Here is a 24,236-nt window from a genome sequence, read left to right as displayed (position 1 = left end):
ATGAGTGGTAGACATAGGACTGGGTGACCAAAGATGCAGACTCAGACTCACTGATGTGATGGTAGCCGAGTTGGCTCAAGTCACCAGCCTCAGCCCACCATGGCTGCGCATGCTGGCTTTTCCCCTGCTCTGCTGAGCTCTGGGAGTCAAACTGCATGGAGGAGCCTCTCCTTATTCCCCTCTGATACAATGTTCCAGGTAAGCTGTGACTCTTTGAATGGGAGGGTTCACTTACCTGGATCCTGCTGTTAAGACCAGGTGAAGAGCATGGCAGAGGAGGGAATGGCCTTTGGCAAGAAGTAGCGCTGAGCAGAACAGCATATCTGATCACGGTGTTAGTTGATTAGGAACAGCTTCAAGTGAACTTCTTTCTTCTTAAATGCCTGCATAGAGTTTTGCAGGAGGTTGGGTTAGTTTTAAAAGCGTTTAAGTTAAATCATTACAACTTCTGCCCATGGATGAGACTTAAAGCAGCATGCAGAGCTCATTTACAAAAGGGGTTGGAAAAGTTATTTCAAGTTAACAGCCTACATTACAGTAGTAGTTATTTGAACAGGTGGGGACTGAGGGAAGTAGGGACATTAGCCAAATCATGAATCATAAGCTAATCAGATTGCCACCCATGTTTGCACCAAAAGAAAAAAATAGCGGTGCACGAAAATGCTGCACATCACCAGCTGCAGAACTGACTCACTGATGACCCATGCTTTTGTTGGGGTTTGCCAGGATGAGTGGCTACGCTTCCACTTGGTATGGGCAGAGGCTCTCTCTGGAAGCTACAGAAGATGGCTCTCCTCTGACTCCAACACCCCTCAAGGCCAGGGGCTTCTTTGTACTGTGTGTTCCCTGCTACATTTCTGATCCATCCAGGCAGAGATGAGTCTGAGGCCTTGCACTCTTTACCTTTACTCTTTACTGGGTTCTGCTCTGCCAAACTGATCAGACCTCAGGTTTGAGGCTCTTCCCGCAAGTGAGCTGGCAAAGCAATAAGCTCACTTTGGATGTCCCAGGCAGGCACTCCAGAACACCTACAGCCTCCACCTTCCCCAGGGCTGCTGTGAGGAACTCCGTCTGGTATAGGAGGATGTGTTTGGCTGTCCAGGAAGAAGTGGCTCACAGAGCTGTTCCCCGACCCTTCCAAAACCCAGGTGAAAGGCTGAGCAGAACCATGCTGTGGCTCTGCTACGCTGGGCAGCAGGGGTTGCAGTGGGTCTACACTGCCCATGCACCATGGCCAGGGTCTGCCTCTTCTCAGAGCACAGTCGCTGAGAAGTCCCAGTGGTAAAAATAAAAACAACAAAAAAACTCAACAAAAAAACAATAGAGATTTAACTGGGTTAAAAATAACATAAAATAAAAACTACACTGTTGAATTTCTGTTGATGTTAGTGGAATTCCTCATGTCTTACACTAGTGAGCAGAAAAATCAGATCTAAAGTGCTGAGGCTGCTGGTAGATGCTTGCCTGTTTGTGTGTGCAGTGGAGAAAAGTGCTTGTTTGGTGCTGATTGCAGACTATGGAATAAGAGCAATTTTTCATCCCACCTCCACAGAAGCTATTTAAATAGTTCTACACCCACTTTGAAAGATGCTCAGTTAGAAAGGGAGTAAATCTGGAACTTATTACTCCTTGAAGGAAGAAGCACCAATAAATAGGCTCAGCTAAGACTGCCGGCGCTCTCGGGAATAGCACCCGCCTAAGAGCTACGTCTCACTCCACCAGCTTGCCTTTGCTGTGAAACAGTTTTTATTAGCCAGTGCATAGAGAAAGCACACACTGTGGGGAAGAGCCCTGTGGCTTCTTTCTTTGGAGCCCTCGGAGCCAACTCTTTGTCCCAGTGAAGCTATGGGCCAAAGCCCAGACAGCTACATACAGACGCCCTGCAGACTGCACAAGCCACCATGAGTTCCCCATCCAACGCAGAGGGAGGGAGCGACCAGCAAAACTTAAGCACGCACAAGGAGAAGCAATAGGCAAGAGTGCCAATTAAAAAAAACCCTTATGAAATATTGGGGTTGCGCCGTGTGCAGTCGTTACATGCCTCCCTTTCCTCTCCTTGGGGATTTCCAGCCATGAACTCACTTGCAAAGCAAACAGTGTTTGCCAGCTCTTTCCCAAAACTGGCAGTGGAGACTTAACCCATGCCATAGCATCTCTGCAGGGCTTCTGGCGGGATGCTCTCTTGGCTGCCTGTCCCCTGTGCCACATTTTGTCTTTGCTAACCCTCCTGCCCAGCGGGCTGCTGCAAACCATCGGACGCCTTTCCCCAGAGCAGCCACTGGCCAAGTCTCTTGCCGGGAGGTATCAAGGGAAAAGTTAAACCAAGGTGGGGAACCAGGCCACCAGCTCTGTGCAAAGGGGGCCAGGAACCTTGCTGCTGGTTGTTCCCAAGCCATCTGCAACTCTGGTCATGCTTGAGAGCAGACGTTCAGGCAGCCACTGAGCTTTCCTGAACACACCATACTAGATGTTTGCGGACTTCAGGTGTTTCCGAATTAGGCTACACTCGAAGAGAAACTTTTATAAATTTATGTACTAAATATAGCCACAAAGCCCCTAAGTCCTCTAATAAATCTCATGCAATGGTACTGTCAGAGCCAGCTGCTTGTATTTATACCCTCTCAGCACAGTCCTCCTGCTCTATAACATGGCACGCAGGGGCTCTGACCCTACAGCGAGTTTCAGGCGAGGCCTTATTTGTCTCTGGCTTTCCCCCAGCAGGGCTCTACTGTGAGATTAAGATCTTAATATTTATAATCCTCTGGTTTTACTATCTGTTTAATGTCACAGTCAATCAGGTGCCTACGCTGCCATCCCACATCCCACCTGAAACCCTCACCTTCCTAGCAAAGGGTAGTTATGTTTTTCCTTAAAAATAAACTAATTATAAAACTGCAGTGATTTTCTCACATTTAAATAGCCTCTGTAACAACCAATTATTTCTGAGGACATGAGAAACAGCTGTTGCAGTGCTGAAGTTCTAACAGTTACATCTCAGCTATTTGAACGGATAAGAGTTGATATTTTTATTCCCATGTGATATTACCAAGATGTGATAAACAACCATAGCGTTCATATTAATTTGTGGAGCAAAGATCACTTTAATTTGCTCCAAGCTGAGGAATAATTTTAACAGAGTATTACCATTCCACAAACAACTGTTTAAAAGTCTGTTCTGTCCTTCCTTTCCCTTCCCTCACCCCCCCCCCCCCCATTTTTGTTTCTGATAAATGCAACACAACCCTGTGCAAGGGCTATTTGAAGGCAGAGACGTTTTGCAAGCCAGCCTCAAGCCTTTCCAGACTGGGGACTGGACTTGAAAAAATGCTTTACAAAGTTTACCTTGGCGCTGTCGATTATTGAATAAAAGGAGAGCACTGATTTTTCCCCCTGGGCAGATTCTTGGCTCCCTCCAAAAGGTGGGCAAACACCTTTGCTTCCTCTACCTTCGCTTCCTCTACCGCAGCCTCCAGGTAAGTGCTTCTGCCGAAAGCTTCACTCTTCAATCTCTGTATAATCACCCAAACCAAAGTGGGATCCGTGGATACTTGGTGTCTGTGGAAGTTGGTCTGCCTTCCTTTAGGCTTCTAAATATAGAGCCAAGCCTGGAGCTCCAGGCTGCCAGCTCTGCAAGGTTTTGCTTAATTCTTAGGAAATTCTTGCTGCACTTAGCCACAGAAAAGCATGAAGTGGCACAAAGAATGGCAGTTTGAGCTGATTAAGGAGAGTAATATTTTTAACTGCACATCTGCCTGTGGCCAAGCCCTTCCAAACAACTTAGCCACCCTGCGTTTTTACACTGCTTTTATCCTTAGGATCATGACACACTTGACAGTGTCTCTCATCATCAGCTCTCAGGCTGTCCTATTAGCCAGGAAAGCACTATCAGCCCCATTTAGCTGGAAACCTGAAGCCCACAAATAATCTAGTAGAGTGACTACCCCAGGTAGTTACCTATAACAAGCCAGTCTCAGTAGGGGAGTCCTACTCAACCCACCCTGGGAGGATGCCCAATTGGATTGACAATTCCAGGTCTCCTACTTGGGCAAAAACTTTAAACACAGCATTACTGGGTTAAAAAAACAGGGGGCTAGGGACAGGTGAGTACGTGACAGCATCTTTTCTTATGTTTTGTGCGGCTTTCAATCCAAGCAGCATGTTTTGAGGTTCAGGATTGAACCCTGTGATCAAAGTTGGTGGAGGAACATCTAATGCCCAGTGGGACAGCCAAGAACATTACTCAATAGCACCAAAACTAAGGCGCATCCAAATATGCAAAGCAAAAAGGATTTTTTTTTTCACATATAAAAGGTAGAAGGTACCATGGACTTCATGCTCCTCCAGCGTTAAGTGGCAGCTGAGCACAAAACTCTGAGGAATTTTTCAGAGGCACCTCAAGCTGAAGCTGGACACCAAGAGAAAGACTCAAAAAGAGGAGTCCACACTAATCCACCTCTTTAAGAATCTGGCCTCAAGTGACTCGCCACAGATCGGATGGGTGTTAAGTTGCAAAACCAGAAATAGAAAACCGATTTTCTCTCCTGGCCTTTCATTGGAGGGCTTGGACAGGTTCCCAGACAAGTGCCAGTCACATGAAGATATAAATTATTTGCAAGAGTGCAAAGGGTAATGGACCAGGGTCAAAAGCCACCTGCAACCTTGCAGACCCTTTAGCAGGCACCAGTGGCAAGAGCACACCTGGGTGTTGTGACTTGTGTGTCTGCTGCATGGATACATCAAAATACCCTTTCACCACCAAGTCTTCCTTTTCTCCAGGCAAGGTTTCTGCTATATGCTGGTTTGTACTCCACCACACACCTGCCTGGTAGCAGATGCAAGCAGATTTATTACCAGAGGGAAAGGTAAGCTTCCATTTCTGAAGCATTCTGCCTCCAGTGCCTGCCGGGGCTGGGGATAGCTCTCCAGTGGCAGCTGAAGAAGGCAGGCTGCCTGATTCCTGTTGGCTGCCGTGTCACTCACAGGGCCCAAGCAGCAGCAATGAAACAGGCTGGAGACAGGGTGATTTCATTCTGTTAACCCAGGAAAATTACAAACATCAGGTGATAGCAGGTTTAGAAGGGCAGGCTTCAAGAGACAACCAATCACCACCACATCCCTCTCCCCACAGTTAGGGGCATGCATACGTCTCCTGAAGCAAGTCTTGCCCCACGCAACAGGATCCAGATCTGTCTGGAGCAATTGCACCGCAACTCAGGAGTCCAATAGATAAAGCACATCAGCAGAGGTTTATTTCTCCGTGCTTTAAAACAACATCCTGACTGCCTTTGTCCAGACCCAAATATTTTAAAGCTTAAGTACTCGCTGCTGCTGTGAAGTGGGCAACAGCACGGGCACCTCAAGTGCAGGGCAGTTCATCTGGAAACCCAACAGCTTTCACTTCCCTCCCACACTTCTCTATCGTGGTGAGCAGTGCTTCCATGCCTCGGGCTCACCAGCACGCCACCCCCAAAATCTGCTCACAAAAGCTACCGTCCTTGGCACAGGCAGCAAAGCTCACAGGCTCCCTTTTCTGTTTGAAACCAGTCCCCAGAGGCTTAATTTGCAGACAGTAATGGGATTCCATCCTCCCGTGCCTGACAGAAGGTGCCCCTGTGAGCAGCCTTGGTTCACCTTTCAAGAAGCTGACCTCTTTTTTTCTTGAACAGCATCCCAGTTTTGGTATGTGGGCTGTGACAAATGTTTCAGGGAAAGATTACAGGGTTAATTAACACATTAATATTTAATACTTCTTCCCCACTATCGTGTCAGTGGCCAAAATTTCTGCCCCCTGGACCCAAACCTACACCAGCCATAAATATGACTTTCTTCTCAGAATTTGACTTATTATTATTCCCAACTCCTTCATTCTGCCTCAAGCCCCGGCCTCCTTCCTCCAACAACCCTCCCTACCATCAAATTATTTTGGAAGGAAATGTCTTCTCTTTGCTCCAGCTACAAGATCGAAACTCACTTACAGTCAGTAATGTTCCCTTCCATGGTAGAATCATAGAATGACCAGGTTGGAAAAGACCCACCGGATCATCAAGTCCAACCATTCCTATCAATCACTAAACCATGCCCCTTAGCACCTCGTCCACCCATCCCTTAAACACCTCCAGGGAAGGGGACTCAACCACCTCCCTGGGCAGCCTGTTCCAGTGCCCAATGACCCTTTCTGTGAAAAATTTTTTCCTAATATCCAGCCTAAACTTCCCCTGGCGGAGCTTGAGGCCATTCCCTCTCGTCCTGTTCCGTGTCACTTGGGAGAAGAGGCCAGCACCCTCCTCTCTACAACCTCCTTTCAGGTAGTTGTAGAGAGCAATGAGGTCACCCCTCAGCCTCCTCTTCTCCAGGCTAAACAACCCCAGCTCTCTCAGCCGCTCCTCATAAGGCCTGTTCTCCAGCCCCTTCACCAGCTTCGTTGCTCTTCTCTGGACTCGCTCCAGAGCCTCAACATCCTTCTTGTGGTGAGGGGCCCAGAACTGAACACAGGATTCGAGGAGCGGTCTCACCAGTGCCGAGTACAGAGGGAGAATAACCTCCCTGGACCTGCTGGTCACACCGTTTCTGATACAAGCCAAGATGCCATTGGCCTTCTTGGCCACCTGGGCACACTGCTGGCTCATGTTCAGTCGGTTGTCAACCAACACCCCCAGGTCCCTCTCCTCCAGGCAGCTTTCTAGACAGACTTCTCCTAGTCCGTAGCACTGCACAGGGTTGTTGTGCCCCAAGTGCAGGACCCGGCATTTGGCCTTGTTAAACCTCATGCCATTGGACTCTGCCCAGCGGTCCAGCCTGTTCAGATCCCTTTGCAGAGCCTCCCTACCCTCCAGCAGACCAACACTTCCACCCAGCTTAGTGTCGTCCGCAAACTTGCTAAGGGTGCACTCGATGCCTTCATCCAGGTCATTGATGAAGACATTGAACAGGGCTGGACCCAGCACTGAGCCCTGGGGAACCCCACTTGTCACTGGCCTCCAGCTGGATTTCACACCATTTCCCACCACTCTCTGGGCCCGGCCATCCAACCAGTTTTCCACCCAGGAGAGTGAAGGTGAGAGTAGGCGAGAGTAGGCTCTTACCTTTTCTACTGAGGAGGCGCGTGGCCTTCACACACACTACCCTTCCATTTCGGCTCAAACCTATAGAAGCTGGGGGAGAAGAGGACACGACCGAATTCACAGCTCCGTGGTGGGATGGACACGGAAGAGTTCAGGGACGGGGAAGCATTTGGCCAAGACGGGGCTCCTGCCCCCAGGTGGTGTGATGCCCCTCTGGACCCGACAGCAGGAGCGTGGCTGGTGGGATCGCAGCTGGATCCGAGAGGCAAGGAAGGCGCACGGGCACAGCCTTCCAGCACGGCAGGGTCCCGTGCCATCTCCCTGCTATTCCTTGGCGAGCAGGCAGGACTGGAACACGCGCACCCACTCGCGATGTCCCAGCTCCGCCGGCCCCGCCCGAGAGGCGAGGGCTCCCCCGGTAACTCTGGCTGCGGGCAGCGGAGCCGCGAGCCCGGGAGCGGGGGACACGGAGCACAGACGCGCAGCGTTATGGGCGTCTGGGCGCCCGGGCAGCTCCCTCCACCCCGCTCATCGCATCAGCGCCGCCTCGGTGCCTGCCAGCCCCTAGCAGCCACCGCCGGGACACACGGAGCCTGCTCCCGAGGGACGCAGCCCCGCTGAACGGAGCGGGGAGCGCCGGGCTGGCCGGGAGCGAGCGCAGCGGCAGAGCCGCGGCCTCCCCGCGCCGGGCAGAGGCAGCCGCCCCGCGGGGGCTCCGCTTCCCCAGCGCCCCAAACCGGGACCTTCCGGGCGCTCGGGGCGCCTCGGCTCGGCAGGGGGCGGCAGCGGCTCGCACGGAGCCGAACCGGGCAGGGAACCGCAGCGGGGCCGGGGGTGCCCCGGGCTGTCCCGGCGAGCCGGAGCGGGGCTGTGGGGGGAAAGGGGGGGCAGCCCACCGGAGCGGGGCTGGGCGCTGCAGGGGGCACAGGCTGGGGGTGCTGGCGAACCGGAGCGGGGGCTGCCCCGGCTGCAGACGGAGCGGGGCCGCGGCCCACGCTGCCCTGGGGGAGGGAGGAGAGGAAAAGGGCGGAGGCAGCAGCCCCCAGCCCCAGCCCGGGTCAGGCGAACGCAGACCCCGGCGCCCCCCCGGCCGGCGCGTTATGAATGGGCGCAGCGGAAGCCCCGCCCCCCGGACGTGACGCCCGCCAATGGGCGCGCGGGGCCGCGTGGCGGGATGAGGTCAGCGCGGCGGGGCCGGGGCGGGGGCGGCGCGCGGGGGGCCGGGTGAGGCGGGGGGCGCAGCCCGCGGGCGGGCAGGGCAGGGCGGCGCCGGGGCTCCGCCGCACCGGGGAGGGGGGCGGGCAGGCGGGGAGGAGCGGGAGGAGGGTCCTTCGCCGGCGCCGCCGCCGCTCCGTGCCGGGGGCTGGCGGGGGAGGGCCCCCCTCATTCGTCGGCAGCGCGGCGAGCGGCGCACCGGGCGATGCGGGGCTTCGTCAGGCTGCGCGGCGCGCTGTGAGGGGCGGGCGGCGGAGGCGGGCGCGGGGCTGCCCCGGGGCCCGCCCCCGAGCGCACGCGGGGCGCCCCGCCGGCCGGGCCGCCCGCCGCTCTCCCCCCCCCCCACCCCCCCCCCCCGGGACGCCGAGCCGTCGCGGCCGGGCGGTCGCCCACATGCGCGGCCCCCACGGCCGGCGGCTCGCGGAACGGCGCCGGGCGGAGGCGGGCGGAGAGAGTTTGAAGCGCTGGGCGGCGGGAAGATGGCGGAGCGGAGCTGAGAGCGGCGCCCGGCGAGCTCGGGCCGCCCCCGCCTTCCTCCGCAGCCCCCCGGAGCCCCCCCGCCGGACACATGCAGGCCAAAAAGCGCTACCTGACGCTGCTCTCGGCCGGCACCTGTCTCGCCCTGCTGCTCTACCTGGGGGGCGCGCGGCTGCGGGCGGCCCGGCACCCGCCGCCCGGCGCCCGGCACGGCCCGCGCCCCGAGCGGCCCTGGCCGCGCTTCCCCGACGCGCTGCGCCCCTTCGCCCCCGCCGAGCGCCCCGGCCCCGAGGGCGGCCGCGTGTCGCCCCGGCAGCGGCGGGACGCGAGCGCCGGGCTGTACCGCGGGCGCCGCTGCCGCATGGAGTCCTGCTTCGACTTCGCGCAGTGCCGGAGGAGCGGCTTCAAGGTGTACGTGTACCCGCAGCAGAAGGGGGAGAAGATCGCCGAGAGCTACCAGAACGTCCTGGCCGCCATCGAGGGGTCCCGCTTCTACACCTCCGACCCCGGGCAGGCGTGCCTCTTCGTCCTCAGCCTGGACACGCTGGACCGGGACCAGCTCTCCCCCCAGTACGTGCACAACCTCCGCTCCAAGGTGCAGAGCCTCCACCTGTGGAACAACGGCAGAAACCACCTGATTTTTAATTTATACTCCGGCACCTGGCCCGACTACACCGAGGACGTGGGGTTCGACATCGGCCAGGCCATGCTGGCCAAAGCCAGCATCAGTACTGAAAACTTCAGACCCAACTTTGACGTTTCTATCCCGCTCTTTTCTAAGGATCATCCTAGGACAGGAGGGGAGAAGGGATTTTTGAGGTTTAACACCATCCCTCCTCTCAGGAAGTACATGTTGGTATTCAAGGGGAAAAGGTACCTGACGGGGATAGGGTCAGACACCAGGAATGCCTTATATCACGTCCATAACGGAGAGGATGTTGTCCTCCTGACCACCTGCAAGCATGGCAAAGACTGGCAAAAGCACAAGGATTCGCGCTGCGATCGAGACAACGCCGAATACGAAAAGTAAGTGCAGCCCCTTCCCCGTGCGCGCATCCCCGGCCAGATGCGGCCAGATGCGCGGCCGGCCCGAGAAGAAGTTGCGGTCTCTGCTTCGGGCGGGCTCGGTGGCTCCTCGTGTCCCGGGCGAGGCTGCCGCGTCCCGGGGAGCCGGCTGGGAGGCGGCGGAGGGCGGCGCGGGGCCCCGCAGCCTCGGGGCCGCTGACCCGCACCCGCAGCCCTTCGGCCGGGCGATCGCGGGGGATGCTCGGCCGGCCGGCACCGCCCTTTGCCTCCCGGGCTCGGCGCCCGCTGCCTTCCCCGCCCCGAGACAAAGTTTGTCCGAGTCCTCGCTCCCCGCCGCTCGGTGCTGGGGGCGATGCGCTCGCCGCTCGGCTCGGGCTCCGCTGGGCAAGGCAGGAACTTGCCGCCTTTTCGCTCTCTGTTCGAACCGGCAAAGCGTCAGTAAAGAAAGGAGGAAAAAAAAAAAAACAACAAAACCGCTGACTGTGTGTATGTCCTGTGTCTGAGTTTCTGATTTTCACGTCTGAGAGGACACGCCGGCAGCGGGAGCGCAGCGTGTGGTTTCTGAACGCTTGGTTTCTTGGCTTTCCCAGGTCTTTATTTTTATTTGTTGGGCATGTCCCCGCGTAGCCAGATTTTCTGTCGCTGTGGTGCTGCCCTTGTCTTCCAGTCTGCTTTTCAGGTTTGTATGTGTAGCTGCCGGGAAAATCGCTCCCTGGGAATTACCTCCCGGGCTCCGATGCTGACTAAGCCGTTTGCAACCCATCGGTTCATTTAAATGCCGACCACCGCTACGTTTGCTGCAGAGTAGGTGTCTGTAGATGAAGTTTTTTTGCATGAGAATGTTTCCCGTGTAGCAGGAGTTAGACGCTGCGTTAAAACAGACCAGGCGTGCAGCGCTGGGTTGGTAGCGTGCGGCAGAGCTGCCGGCGGCTGGAGGGGTTTGTGATGCATGGAGGAACGTGGGTGGAAAAATAACTCTTGGGGAGCAGTCGGGAAGAAACTACGGTGGCATTAATGCTGATGAAAATTTCCAGCTCGCTGCCTGTTTCTCCACCGAAACTAGCCACAGGGGGTTGGGAGAGACTGGAAAGGTCAGCACCTCAGCGCTGGGAAGCCTGTGTGTGCCTGAGTGAACTCTGCTCAACCTTCGGTTACTGTAAATCTGCCACAGGGGAAGAAGACGGCAGTGCAGATACCTGGTGGACTTAAAATCCCATTCACTTTCAGAAAACCTATGGCTCAGTGGTAAAACGATGTACACGTGGAAGTGATGCAGCGGTGGTACCGACTAATCGGTAGAGATACTAAGCTAAGTTCGTGTTATTTGTGACCTGGGAGTCCCTTTGGTTTGTGATCTCCTCTAGGGGATATTTTTTTGGAGGGGAGGGAGATCCGACAACTGTAGCCTCACAGACTCTGCTGATTTTTGGCAGAGATCTCAGCAATTAGAGCTAATTTACAGATAGGAGAAGTGCTGATTATTTGCTGTGTTCCACAGCATATGTGCTGTTGAGTTGTCATAAAAACAAACATACCCGCCTGTGGTTTGATGCGAGTAGGGCCATATTAAATTATTTTACAGTGATGCCATTTGGTCTCATAAAAACTAGTCCTCCACCCGTAAGTTCTTCCTAAAGTGTGTTTGATGCTTCTTTTGTAGCAAGGGGTGTATGTAACGCTCAGGGGATATGGATGCATGAACCCAACTGGTACTCCGTTCTGTTCATACAAAAACCCATGCCTGCTGCTAACCCGTGGCCATAGCTGGGGTGGTGTGTGGGAACTTAAGCATTTGTCACAATGCTGCTGGTAAAGACCGGAAGTACAAAAAGGTGATTACGAGAAATTAAGATTACTGGGAGAGTTGAGGCAGGCTGAGTCTGTGGTTGGGCCACCGAGATGAACGAGCACTCTGGCAAGTGACTGCAAGTGCTGAAGCTCTTGAGCCCAGCATCTCATCTGAGCCAGGGCACCTGCCCAAGTGTGGTGCTACCCTTTTGCGTTCCTGCTTTGGTGCCGATTGTCAGCAAAGTATGCCATCTGCTGATCTCCCAGCACTGTGTCCGACAGTGGCCTGCGTTCTCTGTCTCTCCTGTGCAAATACGGACCACGCCTGGCACTCCGCTCCCTTTATAAAATCCAACAAGGTCACATCCTCGGTCAGATGGTTGAGGTAGTTCTGTGCCAACATGTAACCCAGGTGTGAAAGCTGTAGGTGGTACTCCACTTGAAGTGGCATCTGATCATGAACAAGGCTGTAGTGCTTGGCCAAGAAATGTCTCCAAATACAACTAAGCCGTGAAAACTGCACGCAGAGCTGCTCTTGTGGGGCTTTCGGGGCTTGGATTTCTCAAGAAGCCCATAAGGTTTTAATCAAAAAGAAGAAAAATGCATTCTCCGGGATACGTGTATTTGTGTATCTGTGTAGAGTTGGGAGTGTCACTTATTGCACTCTTCTGTGCCATTTTTCCCATCTCTGCTGTGACACTTAATGCTATTCTACTTTCTATGAAAGGCAGGAGCTTGGGTTGCCTGGTCTTGGAGAGCTGGCCCTGTGATAGCAGTCCTTTCCAAGACAAAAGATGAATGATTTGCTCTTGCCTTGCCAAGCTGGGCAAATTGGGTGATCAGATTTTAAATATCTCCCGTCAGCAGGGCGGTAGCATTAATGTTGTGTTGCACTCGGTGTCAGCACGCATTGCAAATTATTTGTGATAGGGTTCCTTCTATGGCACAGGATTTGGTGTTGGGTTTGAACAAGGTCCACCTGTCCACAGGATGTGTTTTTTTCCTCTGTAAGAGATTGAAAAAGCCAAGAAAAGTGACTTCTTGATCTGCGGAAAATGCATGAAGTGTCTTAATTTCATTTGGATATGTGCATATTTGACTGCCTTCCTGAATTGTACTGAAAGATCCGTTTGTATGTTACAGGTAATTAATTTGCTTCCTAGTTATGCATCTTGGCAGGTAAAGCTGATTCAGACTAAAATGAACTGTATTATCACGATTAGACTACTAGCAAACAGGATATAAAGGAAAGCAAAGAAAAACTCTCATTTCTTTATGGTGCCCTTCATGTCAAAGTTGGCCTTTGTCACACAGCACTAGGGCAGCTGGGCTTTTTGAATTCCTCCACGGTAGGATTTCAGTGTCAAGCTTTCTGTTTCACAAAGGGTTAAGCGAATAAACAATGCGGCTGCTGAAGTTTGAAGACAGCCTCTTAAATATTTAATGACAGTCTAAATATATACATATGTACAATGTGTTTTAAACAAAGGCAGAATTCATGTACAGGCTTAACTGGTTCCAAATAATTACTTTTTGGAAGGTAGTATGAATGTCTATGGATACCGAAAGAAATGGAGGAATGTAATGTTCCAGTAAAGCCAGATGCAGAGAAAATATTTGCGCCAAAGTAAGAATCTCTCTAGGAAAGAAAATGTCTGTGGTGTATCCTCTGATCTGCAACAGCCCTGCCTTTGGAAGATGGAGAGAGTAGCAGCTCTGGTATGATATCCAAAAATATAAGGTCTTGTCAAAAGCTTATTCGAGGAGGTTTTTTGCTCATATCTGTGCAGGGTAGCTGAAGTTAATGATAGTGATGAAACAAAGTGGGAAAAGCAGATAGTGAATGAGGTTGAAGAGAGTAGGATGGAGAAGGGAAAGTGAGCAAAATGTGTATTTTTTGAGAAACGTGAACTTAAGGTGGAGGACAGCTAGTGTTGCGAGGTGTTCTTTATAGACTTAGTAAGTTTTTTGACTGGTGAGTGCTCAGAAAGCCTGTGTAATCAAGGCATGCAGGACCTCACAAGGTGGAACTAGTTCTGTGAGAGGAGTTTGGAGGCATGCGGCTGAGGAGGCGGCTACGGAAGGAGCTGTGTGTGGATCTACCTGGGACTGCTGTGCGCTGGCAGAAGAGGGAGAGAGCAACAGCACAGCACATGCTTACGCCTGAGACATCTCTGCAGGGCGCATGATAGCACTGAGCAGGGTTGTGTATGTGCTTTTACAGGAGAAAATATCAAGCCGAGCCTGTACCCAGTAGGTTTACCTGGTGTGCACTCTACTGGTGAAATGTGTGTCAATCACAGCCAAACCTCCTACCTATGAAAATGCTGTCCTGAGCAAAGGTTACAGTCATGCAACAAGCACAGCTCGGGAAGAAAAGCAACTTCCAGTTTTGCTTCCTTCCCACCAGGAACGAAAGAGACATATAAAGAAAGAAGTGGTGGAATTAGTCACTAAGGGTGACTTTGCAACTCACAAGACCAGCACAAAAATGTGAAGTAAAGCTCGGGCATGCCCGACCAACATGTGATAGTGATCCAGATGCCGCATACGCATGTATGTGCGTGTTTTGAACAAAGGCAAAAATCTTCTATTTTCAGCATACTGAGCTTCAGTGTATTGTCTTAAAATATAAATGCCTTTGCAGCTATTTAGGACAGGGCTGAGAGATCGCCCAGGTTCAGGGTGGCTGCTTCAGGAGCTTGGATGAAACTCAAGAACTACTGAGAGCGCTTGGGCATTTTCCCAGAGTATCTTGGCTCTTGCAGAGACCTGTCCCCACCAGACTGCTTTTCTTATTTGAATATCAATTTTTGAGAAACTGGAAATTTGCCTGTTTTACAATGTGTTTACTTCAAATTTGTGGTAAGCAGGTAAATAACGAAGCTTTAACATGTGTCTGAGAAATACGCAATTCGCTCTATCATGTTGCTGCTCCTGCTTTCTGCATATCGCAATGTGCCCTTATGTGCCTTTTAAATGCTGATTTAATACAATCAGTGCCCTGAGGAGGGGTAGGGGCTCCCACTTGGAAGGCTCTGGGCTAACGCCCTGGCAGGAGCTGGGAGCAGGGGTGACTGGAGCATCCCTGCACTCGTGGCTGGTGGTGGCATTCCTCGGCCTGGCCTTTTGCACCAGGCTCTTACCTCTTGGAAAAGGAGTGATAGAAAGTGGGTGCATGTGTATGAGCGTGTTTGCCTCTGTGAGTGGTGCCAAGCGCCGTGGCGTGGGTGGCCGGGTGTGTAGGGTCAGGCACTGGCAGAGGAGCCCGCCCTGCCCGCTGGCCTTAAACCAAGTGCCCTCCTAACCTCAAGTAATTAAGGTTTCTTGTGGGGCGAGTTATTATTATAATTGCATGCCCCAGGCCTTTCTGCATCTTTCTGTGAACCATCTCATATGAGGCTCTGTGGTGACAAAGCATTACAGTAGATGGCTGATCTGCTCCAGAGCAGGCATTCTCTGTATGCAGAAACATAAATGAACACTGCTTTCACAGTGGGAGAGGTTCTGCCTTTATTTTTCCTGCCTAGGAAAATTGTTCCAGGATAATTTATTGATAAATAATTATCACTGAAGAGACTTTTGGTGATAGAACAGAACTCAAACTAAAAAAGAATCTGAGCCATTTTAATTTTAAGCAGAATTAATCCTGAAATGGGTAGTGTGAAGGTTTTCTTGAATCCAGATCAGAGTAGAGCTAGAAGTAATGTTTCCAGATACCCATTTGGGCACGATGAAGCCTGCTGTGCCCCTAGCAAGATGCCCTCAACAAGGAGGTCCTGCAGAGCATCCCACGGTAGCCCCACCTCCTCGACCTCCCTGACCAGGCATCTCATGGAGTAGACCCTGACTTGGACTTTTTATACCAGCCCAAGGTGAGCTTCACTGAAACTGCTCCTAAGGGAGAGGGATAGCTGGATCTGGGATTCTTCAGGGGGGCTCATGTGCTGTTGCCTGCTGCTCTCTGTTGCACTGAGGGTTTTTGCAGCTTGCGTTTGTACATCTTCCTAGCAGGATAGGATTGAATGAGAGGAATTTCAGCTCAAGACAAACCTGAACGGAAAAGGCTAGTGGTTTGACTCTGCTGGAAATAATCCTGTTGCCCCATATACAGCCCTGGAACAGCCCACTGGAAAGTAAGCGGGCAGCAGCTTGAGGGAGAGGGAGGTAAATGAAACTGTTTGGCATGAAGCACTTATTTACTCAACAGATGTGAGTCAAGAGAATGTGCTGTAATCTGATGATTTCTGAAGTATTATCTGTGATTGTTTTGCCTTTCTCTCTGCAGGGTTTCTTTCAGAAAATCCACAGAGTTTTGTGGTCTTGAGTAAACAAACTGTTTTGCTAAATGGAGAAAAATAATCGGTAGGTACGTAGATAACTGATGTCTGGCCTGTGTAGGGAGTTAAATGCCGCACTCTGTACTGCTGAGGCGACTGACTTCTCAAGGACTTGGCTATATTGAGGTGATGATGCAAGATATATACTCCCATCCCATGTCATATGGAGATTAGTTCGGCATGCAGGAATGTGTGAGTATAACTTCAGGTTATATTTAAGGTTCTGCAGCTTTCCACATTGGTGTGGATTTTGGAATGTATAGGTTTCAAGGGCTTCTCATGGTTTACACTGAGCATAAGCCTCCTCTTCTGTAAATCCAGTTATGCTGTGCTGTTACGTTACAGTTATACTGTGCTTTTTTAATCCAGATTTCAGGAGGAAACGTCACTGTCTTCCCCTTAATTTAGGAGCCACCTCGGTTAACTGAAGGGAGCATCAGTGCTACGCAATGCTGATGGTAACTTGTCCCTATGTCTCTGGAGCAGGCAGGGAGGGAGCTGGAGCAGGCACCAGGCATGCATGGGGCAAATAAAGATCTGGGACAGAGTGGTGGGAGTCATTGTGGAGCAAATTGTCCTCTCTAACAATTAACACTTGTGCACTGAAAGAAACTGGAGAGTGCTTAGATCAGTCCCTGTCCTGGTGTTGCAGTACAGGCACTGTGGGGCTTGGGAGGTGGTTTGGAGGCAGAGATCAGCATGCTGCGGCAGTGTGCGAGAAACTAGTTTAAGGAATGAATTCCAAATGAGAACAAAAGAAAGGAGGTTTGTTTCACATGAGAAAAGGGAAGTAATGCTTTAAGAAATAAAGGACCTTTCTCGGCAAAATGTTGTGCCTGACCATTTTGCTGCGAAGGAATTTGTGTGAGTGGTGCCAGTGAAGTGGGTTTCCATATGCAATATGACTTCATAAAATGTTACCATTTCTTGGAATAAGAAAACATACCATTAAGCTAGTCAGGGGGGTTAGGCCTCCTCACTAGTAAGAGAGAGAAGATACCATTTTCTTTTAATATCTTGTATTTTCCCCACTTATCTCTCCCACTGCATCTCGTTGAGATTTAACCTCAGTTTTCAGTGGTGTAGCGCTGTCTCCTCAGCAAGGATGCAGCCAGGGTGCTAAGTGGGCGTTCCCTGAAAAGTGGTAGAGTTGGGGTGTTTGTATAGACTGAATCAGGCTCTCATTTCGTATTTCATTAAGAATTCTCCGTGCTCCTGCAGTCCCTGGGTGAAGCACGCTGCTGCCAGGACCGTTGCAGGAGCTCCTGCACGTGGGTGATGGCCTGGATTGCTGTGGGCTGCCACATCACCATGGCTTGGTTGTCATGTTTCTGTGTGCCTTTAAAATGAGGAAGAATACTTTGCTTTCCCAAAGCAGTTTTGGAGGTTACTTTAGTGCTTTGCAATGTTTTAGAAAGAAAAAATGCCGTGGAAAACTGAAATATTCGTTGTTTTACGTGTCCCCTTTTGGGGAAGTATTGGTGAGCGTAGGTCTAAATTGCAGCTTCTGATAGAAGGCGATAGTCATCAGGAGCAGCATCAAGCAGCTCTTCTCTGTGTGTTTCGGGGGGAAGAATCCCCACAAAAGCTTTTTCAGGGTTTGGCACTTGTCATGGGTTGGGATGCATGGTCACAATTGGTAGGTTAGCCTTTTATCTCTCCTTGCTGCCAACGGTGCTGAAGCACTGGTGTTTGATTGCTTCTCCAAGGGCTCTTGCAATGCAGTTTGTGGATTCTGTAAAGTTTTTCTGCCTTAATTTGACGTTTTTCCCCCTGTGATGGTTTCTGGTCCAGAAATATATGAAAATGAAATCATTCCCAAGTTCCTAAGTGAATTTCCCATTGTTCACTTTTTTCCCTCTAATATACTCTTTGTGTTTATGAATGAAACAGAATTAGGGCTAATTTAGTTGATTGGCTGCAAAACAAAAGTATTCAATGCTAAGAATGGGAAATAAGAAGGCCTTTCTGAAATGTTACTTCTTTGCATAATTGTAATAGATTATAATTATACAGTTGGGTGTTTAGCAGTGGATTTGCTGTAAACACGGTCATGGGAAATGTCTCGTCGCTTACTTTTGTCAGTTTGAGTCCCAGTGTGGTCCTGTCAGTGGCAGTACAGGCATCTCTAATGACACTTTATCTTCGAGCAGGATAGCGTGTTACAGAAAATACTATCTCATGTTCCCCTCCTGGCTCCTCCTACAAAATTATCGCTGGTCAATATGACCATGTCAGACTGTTGACGCAAATCAATAAGATCAATCATTGTTCAGCTCCTAAACAAAATTGAGGGAGCCATGCTGACGGGCTGTGCGTAGCAGAACTGGCAGTGATTCCTAAGTGGAAAATGCATACTGTAAAGTGTGCAAAGTGTAGGTGGTGTACCCTGTCCTGTTAATAATTAGCTTTCTGAGACTGTGAAAGGCAGGATGATATAAATAGTTTTCTACAGCTGCAGTATGTGTTGTGACCCCTACAGCCATCAGGCTGATGGAGAGCATCACCTCCAACAGCAGTGGTGGAGAGGGGTAAGCATAGCAGAGTTTGGTTAGGAATCCTGATTTTCTTCATTCTCCTAGAAGATTTTAACTTCTGATACCATTTTTTGCTCTGCAAATAATTGCAGACATTTTAACGCAATATGGGAATTCCTGGTGCAATCGGATAGTTCAGTGTGTAACTGCTAGAAAGCTCATCAAAATAATAGTTGCTGTAGTCTGCAAGAACAGAATCAGAGGCTGCCTTTGAAAAGCAGGACCTTTATCTAAAGAGAAGGACAAATCTTTGTTTATCGTGTCTGAATTTATATCTCTGAAGGCTTGTTTGGGTGTGTCTGCTTGAAGACTGGATCAGCTGCTTCAGGAAGATAAACACATAAATGTTTCATCTCCTTGATTTGCCACCAACCATTGTGCTGGGTGCTAGCGGATTTTTCTTTTAATTAAATATAATTTATCTAATCCTAATGGAAAACATAATTATAGGATTTATTTTTTAATACTGTGATTTCAGAATTACTTTATAAAGAAGAGTAACATTTCCCCTTAAGGGCTGTTTAAAATCGAGCAAACAAAATAAAAAAAGAACAAAGTACACTTTGCAAAAAGTAATAAATCTCAGACAAGAAGCAAAAAAAAAAAGCATTTGATATGTTGGAGCTGCAATAAAGCTGAAAATTAATGATCAGTAAGTTGGTGTTGCAAGAGAGTGAATGCATTATGGATTTGAGGAGACGCCTGTATCTTATTAAATGTCAGCAAATTCTAGCATAAGCAGTAGAAAACCCTGATCAGAAAATGTAAAACAGTGCAACCTCTGCAGCTGTAAGATCCAGAGCAACAAAGGATGTGGGAACCATGTGTACAGTTGAAACATAAGAAAGTGCTTTGCAAGATCGGGGTCTGAAATTGTATACTAAACTCATTTAGTTCCCGATCGGCGGGATTTAAACGTTTCAGTAAGGCCTGACTGTAGATTTATTGTACTGTAAAACCTTTGCACAAGAACATATGTAAGACTGTTTAATATAATTTAAAACAAATAACAACCCTTTACCATCCCACTCTCTCTTGTGCTTTTTTCCTAAAACCAAAAGGTAAAGCTACTGCTTGAATTGTAATGGAATAATATATCAAATGAGTGATCACATCAGGCATGGACACTTACCAAATCACAGTGAGATAACTGTGAATACCTCTAGTTTCAACAATTTGCATGGCCATTAACAATTGATAGGTTTCCCTTAGAACTGCATTATCTATGGCAGCGGGTTCTATTCCCGTGCAGTGCTCCTGCATACTAAATGCCAAAGAAATTCTTGAAAGTGAAAGTAATAAAAAATCTGATAACAGCAGGATAACAAGGTGAATGAAGCAGGTAGGCATTTCAAGGTGGCATTTTTTGAAGGTGAGGAAATATTTCAGATGATCATGCACTTCCATATCTGCTCTCCCTCTCTTCTCTGCCTATGTTTTTAACTAAAGTTCTGTAAGTTTTAATTCAAGCTGGCGTTTGGCTTCCCTTCACTGGCGTTGGCTTTGGCGTGTGAATAAGTTTAAGCAAGATTTTAAAATAAGTTTTGTTGTAGTTTTGTATTGGACGTGTGTTTCAAGGAGCTTTTGTGCATATTCAACAAAAGATAAAACTGGTGCTAAATTTAGCAGTCCTAGGTTGCTGGGTGGCTCTTTTATGGGAGTGATTTCAAGGAGGTGTCAAAGATGTGATTTCCTATCAGAATCATTCCACCATTTTAATAAACACGCGACACATCCTTTATTTCTAGTGCTTTCATCTCTGTCTGATGGGACATTAGATCTTTCCAGATGCTTCCATCAAGTTGACTTTTCCAGCACCAAATTTCTTTCTCTCTTTTTATTTCTCTTTCTTGTCCTCTTCCTTTTTCTTCTTTCTTTTTACAATGCTGTTTTGGCAAGATTAAAGCAACTGAGTAAAGCGACGGCGGGGAATCGTGGATAATCAAAGTGTGCGAGCGGCTGTAGCTGTGCGAAGGCAGGCGGGCGACACATCAGAGCTGGTGGGTACGGGCACTCATTGCTGTCACCTCTTGTTGCAAATGACCCCCCTGCCATAAAGAGAGTTCTTGAGGTGAATTTGTGAGCTCACATGTAAGTGAATGCCATTGCTTTTCTGTGCCCTTCCAGGATTTAATTGCAGAGCATGGTAATCAAGTCTTAGCTTTGTTCCTTGAAAGACTGCTTTTGTAGATGTGGCATATTAGGAAATAAGTACTTGAGTTGCTAATCGTGGGAGGTTGTTGTTTACCTTCAGCAAAGAACAGCCCAGCACCTTATTGTCCTGTCTGGCTATAAATGCTGTTTCTGGGTTGCTGTAGGTAGGGTGGGGAGAACAGGAAGATCTGAGCAGTGCCTGCTTGCCCATGGCTGGGCCTCCTGTGAGCAGGCAGCTCCTGCTTTTCCTCTCCTGGCCAGAGCACCCATGGCCTGGGCCAGGAGCTGCGTGTTGCCCAACTGCATGCTCTGCATCCAGCTTCAGGTGCCGTCAGCTCAGGGGAAGCCCCGATTCCCAACTCATCTCTATGCTCTCCGTGTGTGTCTCTTGATTTGGAGGTAACCATGAGGCTGGCTATTTTCTCAGCTGCTGCCTCTGCCTCAAACCCTGCTTTGTCTTTGATATAGAGCTTGGAGGTTAAGCACCCCACATTCTGGGCGGGTTCTTGCTCTGTGTTCGTGAAAGGGCATCCTGGTCCTTGTCTTAATTGTTTGCTATGAATATGTCAATCTTTGCTGCCTCCAGCTTGCTGGTGTCCTTTCTGACTACTGCTGCTAAGAACGAGAACACTCAGTGGAACCATTAGAACAAGGGTCTCTTGGCTTTGTGCATAAAAACATCAGTGAAGACAGTCAAATCAGATTTTCAGCTTTTGTTTTGTTAGTCGTTTGTGATGGCCTGTAATAATAGTCCTTTTTAGTACGAAGGTTTTTTACTCTTCTTTAATTGTTAGTGAAAAATCCCTCTGACGTAAGTCATAGTCAAATAATTAACTATGAGATCGTCTATGCTGTTTGGATATAAAACTGGAAATCTAAGGATTTAGAGATCCTGGTGTGGTTACTGGTTATAGCAATAGTTCTTATTTATTTTCTCTTCTGTCTCAAGGTAACAGTGTTTCACAATAATCAATGCGTTGATTACTGTCGTTGCATTTTGTGGTACTGTGGTCTTGTAATTAACTAACTGGACTAATAAAGCATAGTATGTAATGAATATTTGTAAACAAACTTTGTTAGGAAGTAAGTTGAGAGCGTGTGTTGGCGGAGGATAATAGAGGAGGCCTGTCCTCAGTTTCAATAATTATGATAGATGAAGACCTGGAAGTGAACAGCAAAGGATGGAAACCACCCCACTGCAACTTAACTTTGTTTGCTGCTACACCGTATCTTTAAAAATTCTTTCTAGAAAAAGGCTCCCCGCTGCAATAAGATCCTGCTTACACAATTTCAGCCTCTTTTGCAGAACAGTAAAGCATTATCAGGCATGATGTTGAAAACTAGATTTACAATGTAGGGCTGGTATCAGCCTTGAGTAGGAAGTGTCTATTGTCACCCTGTGATTGGATCTTAATGCAATTAAAATGAAAAAGGAAACGACCACGGAAAATGGGAAATAGATTTCCTAGTGGTGCCTCTGGGGGGATGGATGGCTGACATCTGGCTGTTGCTGGAAAGTCAGCTGTGTTTTACTGTCCTTGGGGAACTGTGTCCCATTTTTGCTGTTGTACTGGGTGCACTTTGTGTGCCTCCCTCTGGTTGTGTCCACTTGTTTCGGACGAGTGTTCCTTGTCTCAGGCATGGGATCCAGTCCTGCACACTCTGTCAGGGCATTTGCGACCATAAGCCTGGTAAATTAACAGCTGAATGATCTGGGCTGCTTTGGATGTTTGCTTTATTTTAAGGTGGCCAGAAATCCCTTTACACCTCCTTGCCTTCTCTCCCCTCTTCCCTCATCTTTAAGCTACTTGACTCTTAATTATAGGTTTTCCTGGCTGAGTCTATATGCTGAGTCTAATGCTTACAGAAGTAGCATTAAATCCTGCTGACTGCCCCCCCACACCTTTTTTTGATTTTTTAGCTGTCTGCAAAGTTTGGTATTAATTTTTCAGGGAAACACACGTTTAAGGAGCCTGGCTCAGAGACCACCAGCCCTGAGCAATAGGCTTGTGAGCTCTTGCAACAGGAGCTTGGAGGGGAGAGGGTCTTTCAGCAGCTGCAGTTCATGCATTTGCTTCCTACCTGCTGGTTTCAAGCAGTATTAATTTTTATGCATTTTTTTTGTTTAATTAAAAACAGGGCTGTTTACAGCATCGCTCACAGAGATTCCTCCTCCTACCCCCCACAAACACAACAAATAGGCATCTGGAATTTGTTTTGTATAACACAATCCTCATAAAATGAAGAGTAATAAAACATAATTATCTGTAAAGGCTTGTTTTATAAGCCTAAGAATGAGCTCGTTTCTGCCTTGTTTTGGTCTATTTGTGAGATAAAGGATGTCTTTGTATGGTTTTAGCCCCTTCCCAGGTTAGTAGAGAATCAGTTATTGGAGTATTTTAAACCCTGGTGTGTAAAGGTGTAAGGTAGTGTGAGTGCATGGACAGGATGGCACTGGTGAATCTCTAGGGGTGGGGAAGAGGCTTTTAGTGTTATTTTGGAAAATTTTCCCTTCCAAACAATGGGGTTTATTTGAAAGCTTTAGTAAAGTAAGGGCGAGAAAAATCTGTGGGCTACAGGAATAAAGTCAATGTTTCTGAGCTGTGGGGGCCTTAAAGCTTTCTGCTTATCCGTTGTAGCTTAAGAGACAGTGATGTCTGTCCGTGTGTGTGCTTGGATGTGTGTGAGAGCTCTTTGATTTGGCCCTTGCTCTTCTGACAAACCTTAACTGCCGCCATATCTTCATCTCCTTGGAGCATTGCTGGCTCAGTCCACCTCCAGTCCAGTCATTAGAACTCCCAGTGCTGGATTCAGCAGTTTTAAACAGCTAATTACACTAATTTCACCTTAGTTTCCATGTTTGTTTTTTATTTTTAAGGCAGTATGCCTTTTTGCTTCCCTTTTGCTTACTGTATCCCTGCAATGGTCCTTCCCACCAATATGTGCTAGTGGCTTTTTTCTGGGAAAAGAAGTGGAAATATTGTAGATAGTTTAAACCAATTGGATATTGAAGTGACACATTCCAGTGGCTTATGGGAGTCCTAAAGGTAAGGTATGAAAACTGAATCCTTTCAGAAAACTCGTAGTCTAGGCCTATTGCTTGTTTACTTTTCTTTAAAGTAGTGAAAAGCAGAAATACGCTTTTTTGTAGTGAAAACAAAAAGATGTGGAGCTTCAAGGCACTGTCAACTTGGGCATGCTTTGGAGTGCATTTGCTTTGACCCTGTTTTTCTTTGCACAATTAATTAAAGTGATAGAGGAAATAGAGCTTTGCTCAACTTTTATGTGAATTGTAGCCTTCTCTAAAGCAGAAATGACTTAGGTATTGCTTTCTCTCTACAAGGCAAGCCTTGTAATTTTGAATCTTGATGAGCAGCTGCTTTGGTTCTCCCCCGAGTCTCAGAAACAAAGGGATTGGGAACATGTAACAAATTGCTAAATGATACCCTCGCAGAGAGAAAAATCTCCTCCTCTTGAAGTGCCTCACTCCCTGCACCTTCCTTTCTGCAGAGAGGCTATGATGATGCAGCCTCGGGTGCAGTGACCCGCTGCTGGAGCTGGGGGATGCTCCTCAAGCAAGCCCTGGTTCCCAGGCACAGCCACGCACTGAACTGCTGCTGCTCCCCCATGTTGGAGTT

The 24,236-nt window shown here is 49.0% G+C and overlaps 2 protein-coding genes across 2 annotated transcripts in view; both read left to right on the top strand.

Annotated features, from left to right (window-relative positions):
- The window catches only part of SAMD12 (sterile alpha motif domain containing 12), a 213,500-nt gene that overhangs the window by 186,799 nt on the left and 2,465 nt on the right, over positions 1-24,236 (top strand). The window lies entirely within an intron of this gene.
- Positions 8,609-24,236, top strand: part of EXT1 (exostosin glycosyltransferase 1) — a 178,415-nt gene continuing 162,787 nt past the window's right edge. The window contains exon 1 of the mRNA XM_069854575.1: positions 8,609-9,779. Coding sequence (XP_069710676.1) covers positions 8,845-9,779 — 935 coding nt within the window. The 5' untranslated portion in view covers positions 8,609-8,844. The remainder of the gene's footprint in view (positions 9,780-24,236) is intronic.

Source organism: Phaenicophaeus curvirostris, chromosome 3 (assembly GCF_032191515.1).
Source record: "Phaenicophaeus curvirostris isolate KB17595 chromosome 3, BPBGC_Pcur_1.0, whole genome shotgun sequence".
Taxonomy (NCBI): domain Eukaryota; kingdom Metazoa; phylum Chordata; class Aves; order Cuculiformes; family Cuculidae; genus Phaenicophaeus; species Phaenicophaeus curvirostris.
This window is presented reverse-complemented; position numbering and strand designations above follow the sequence as displayed.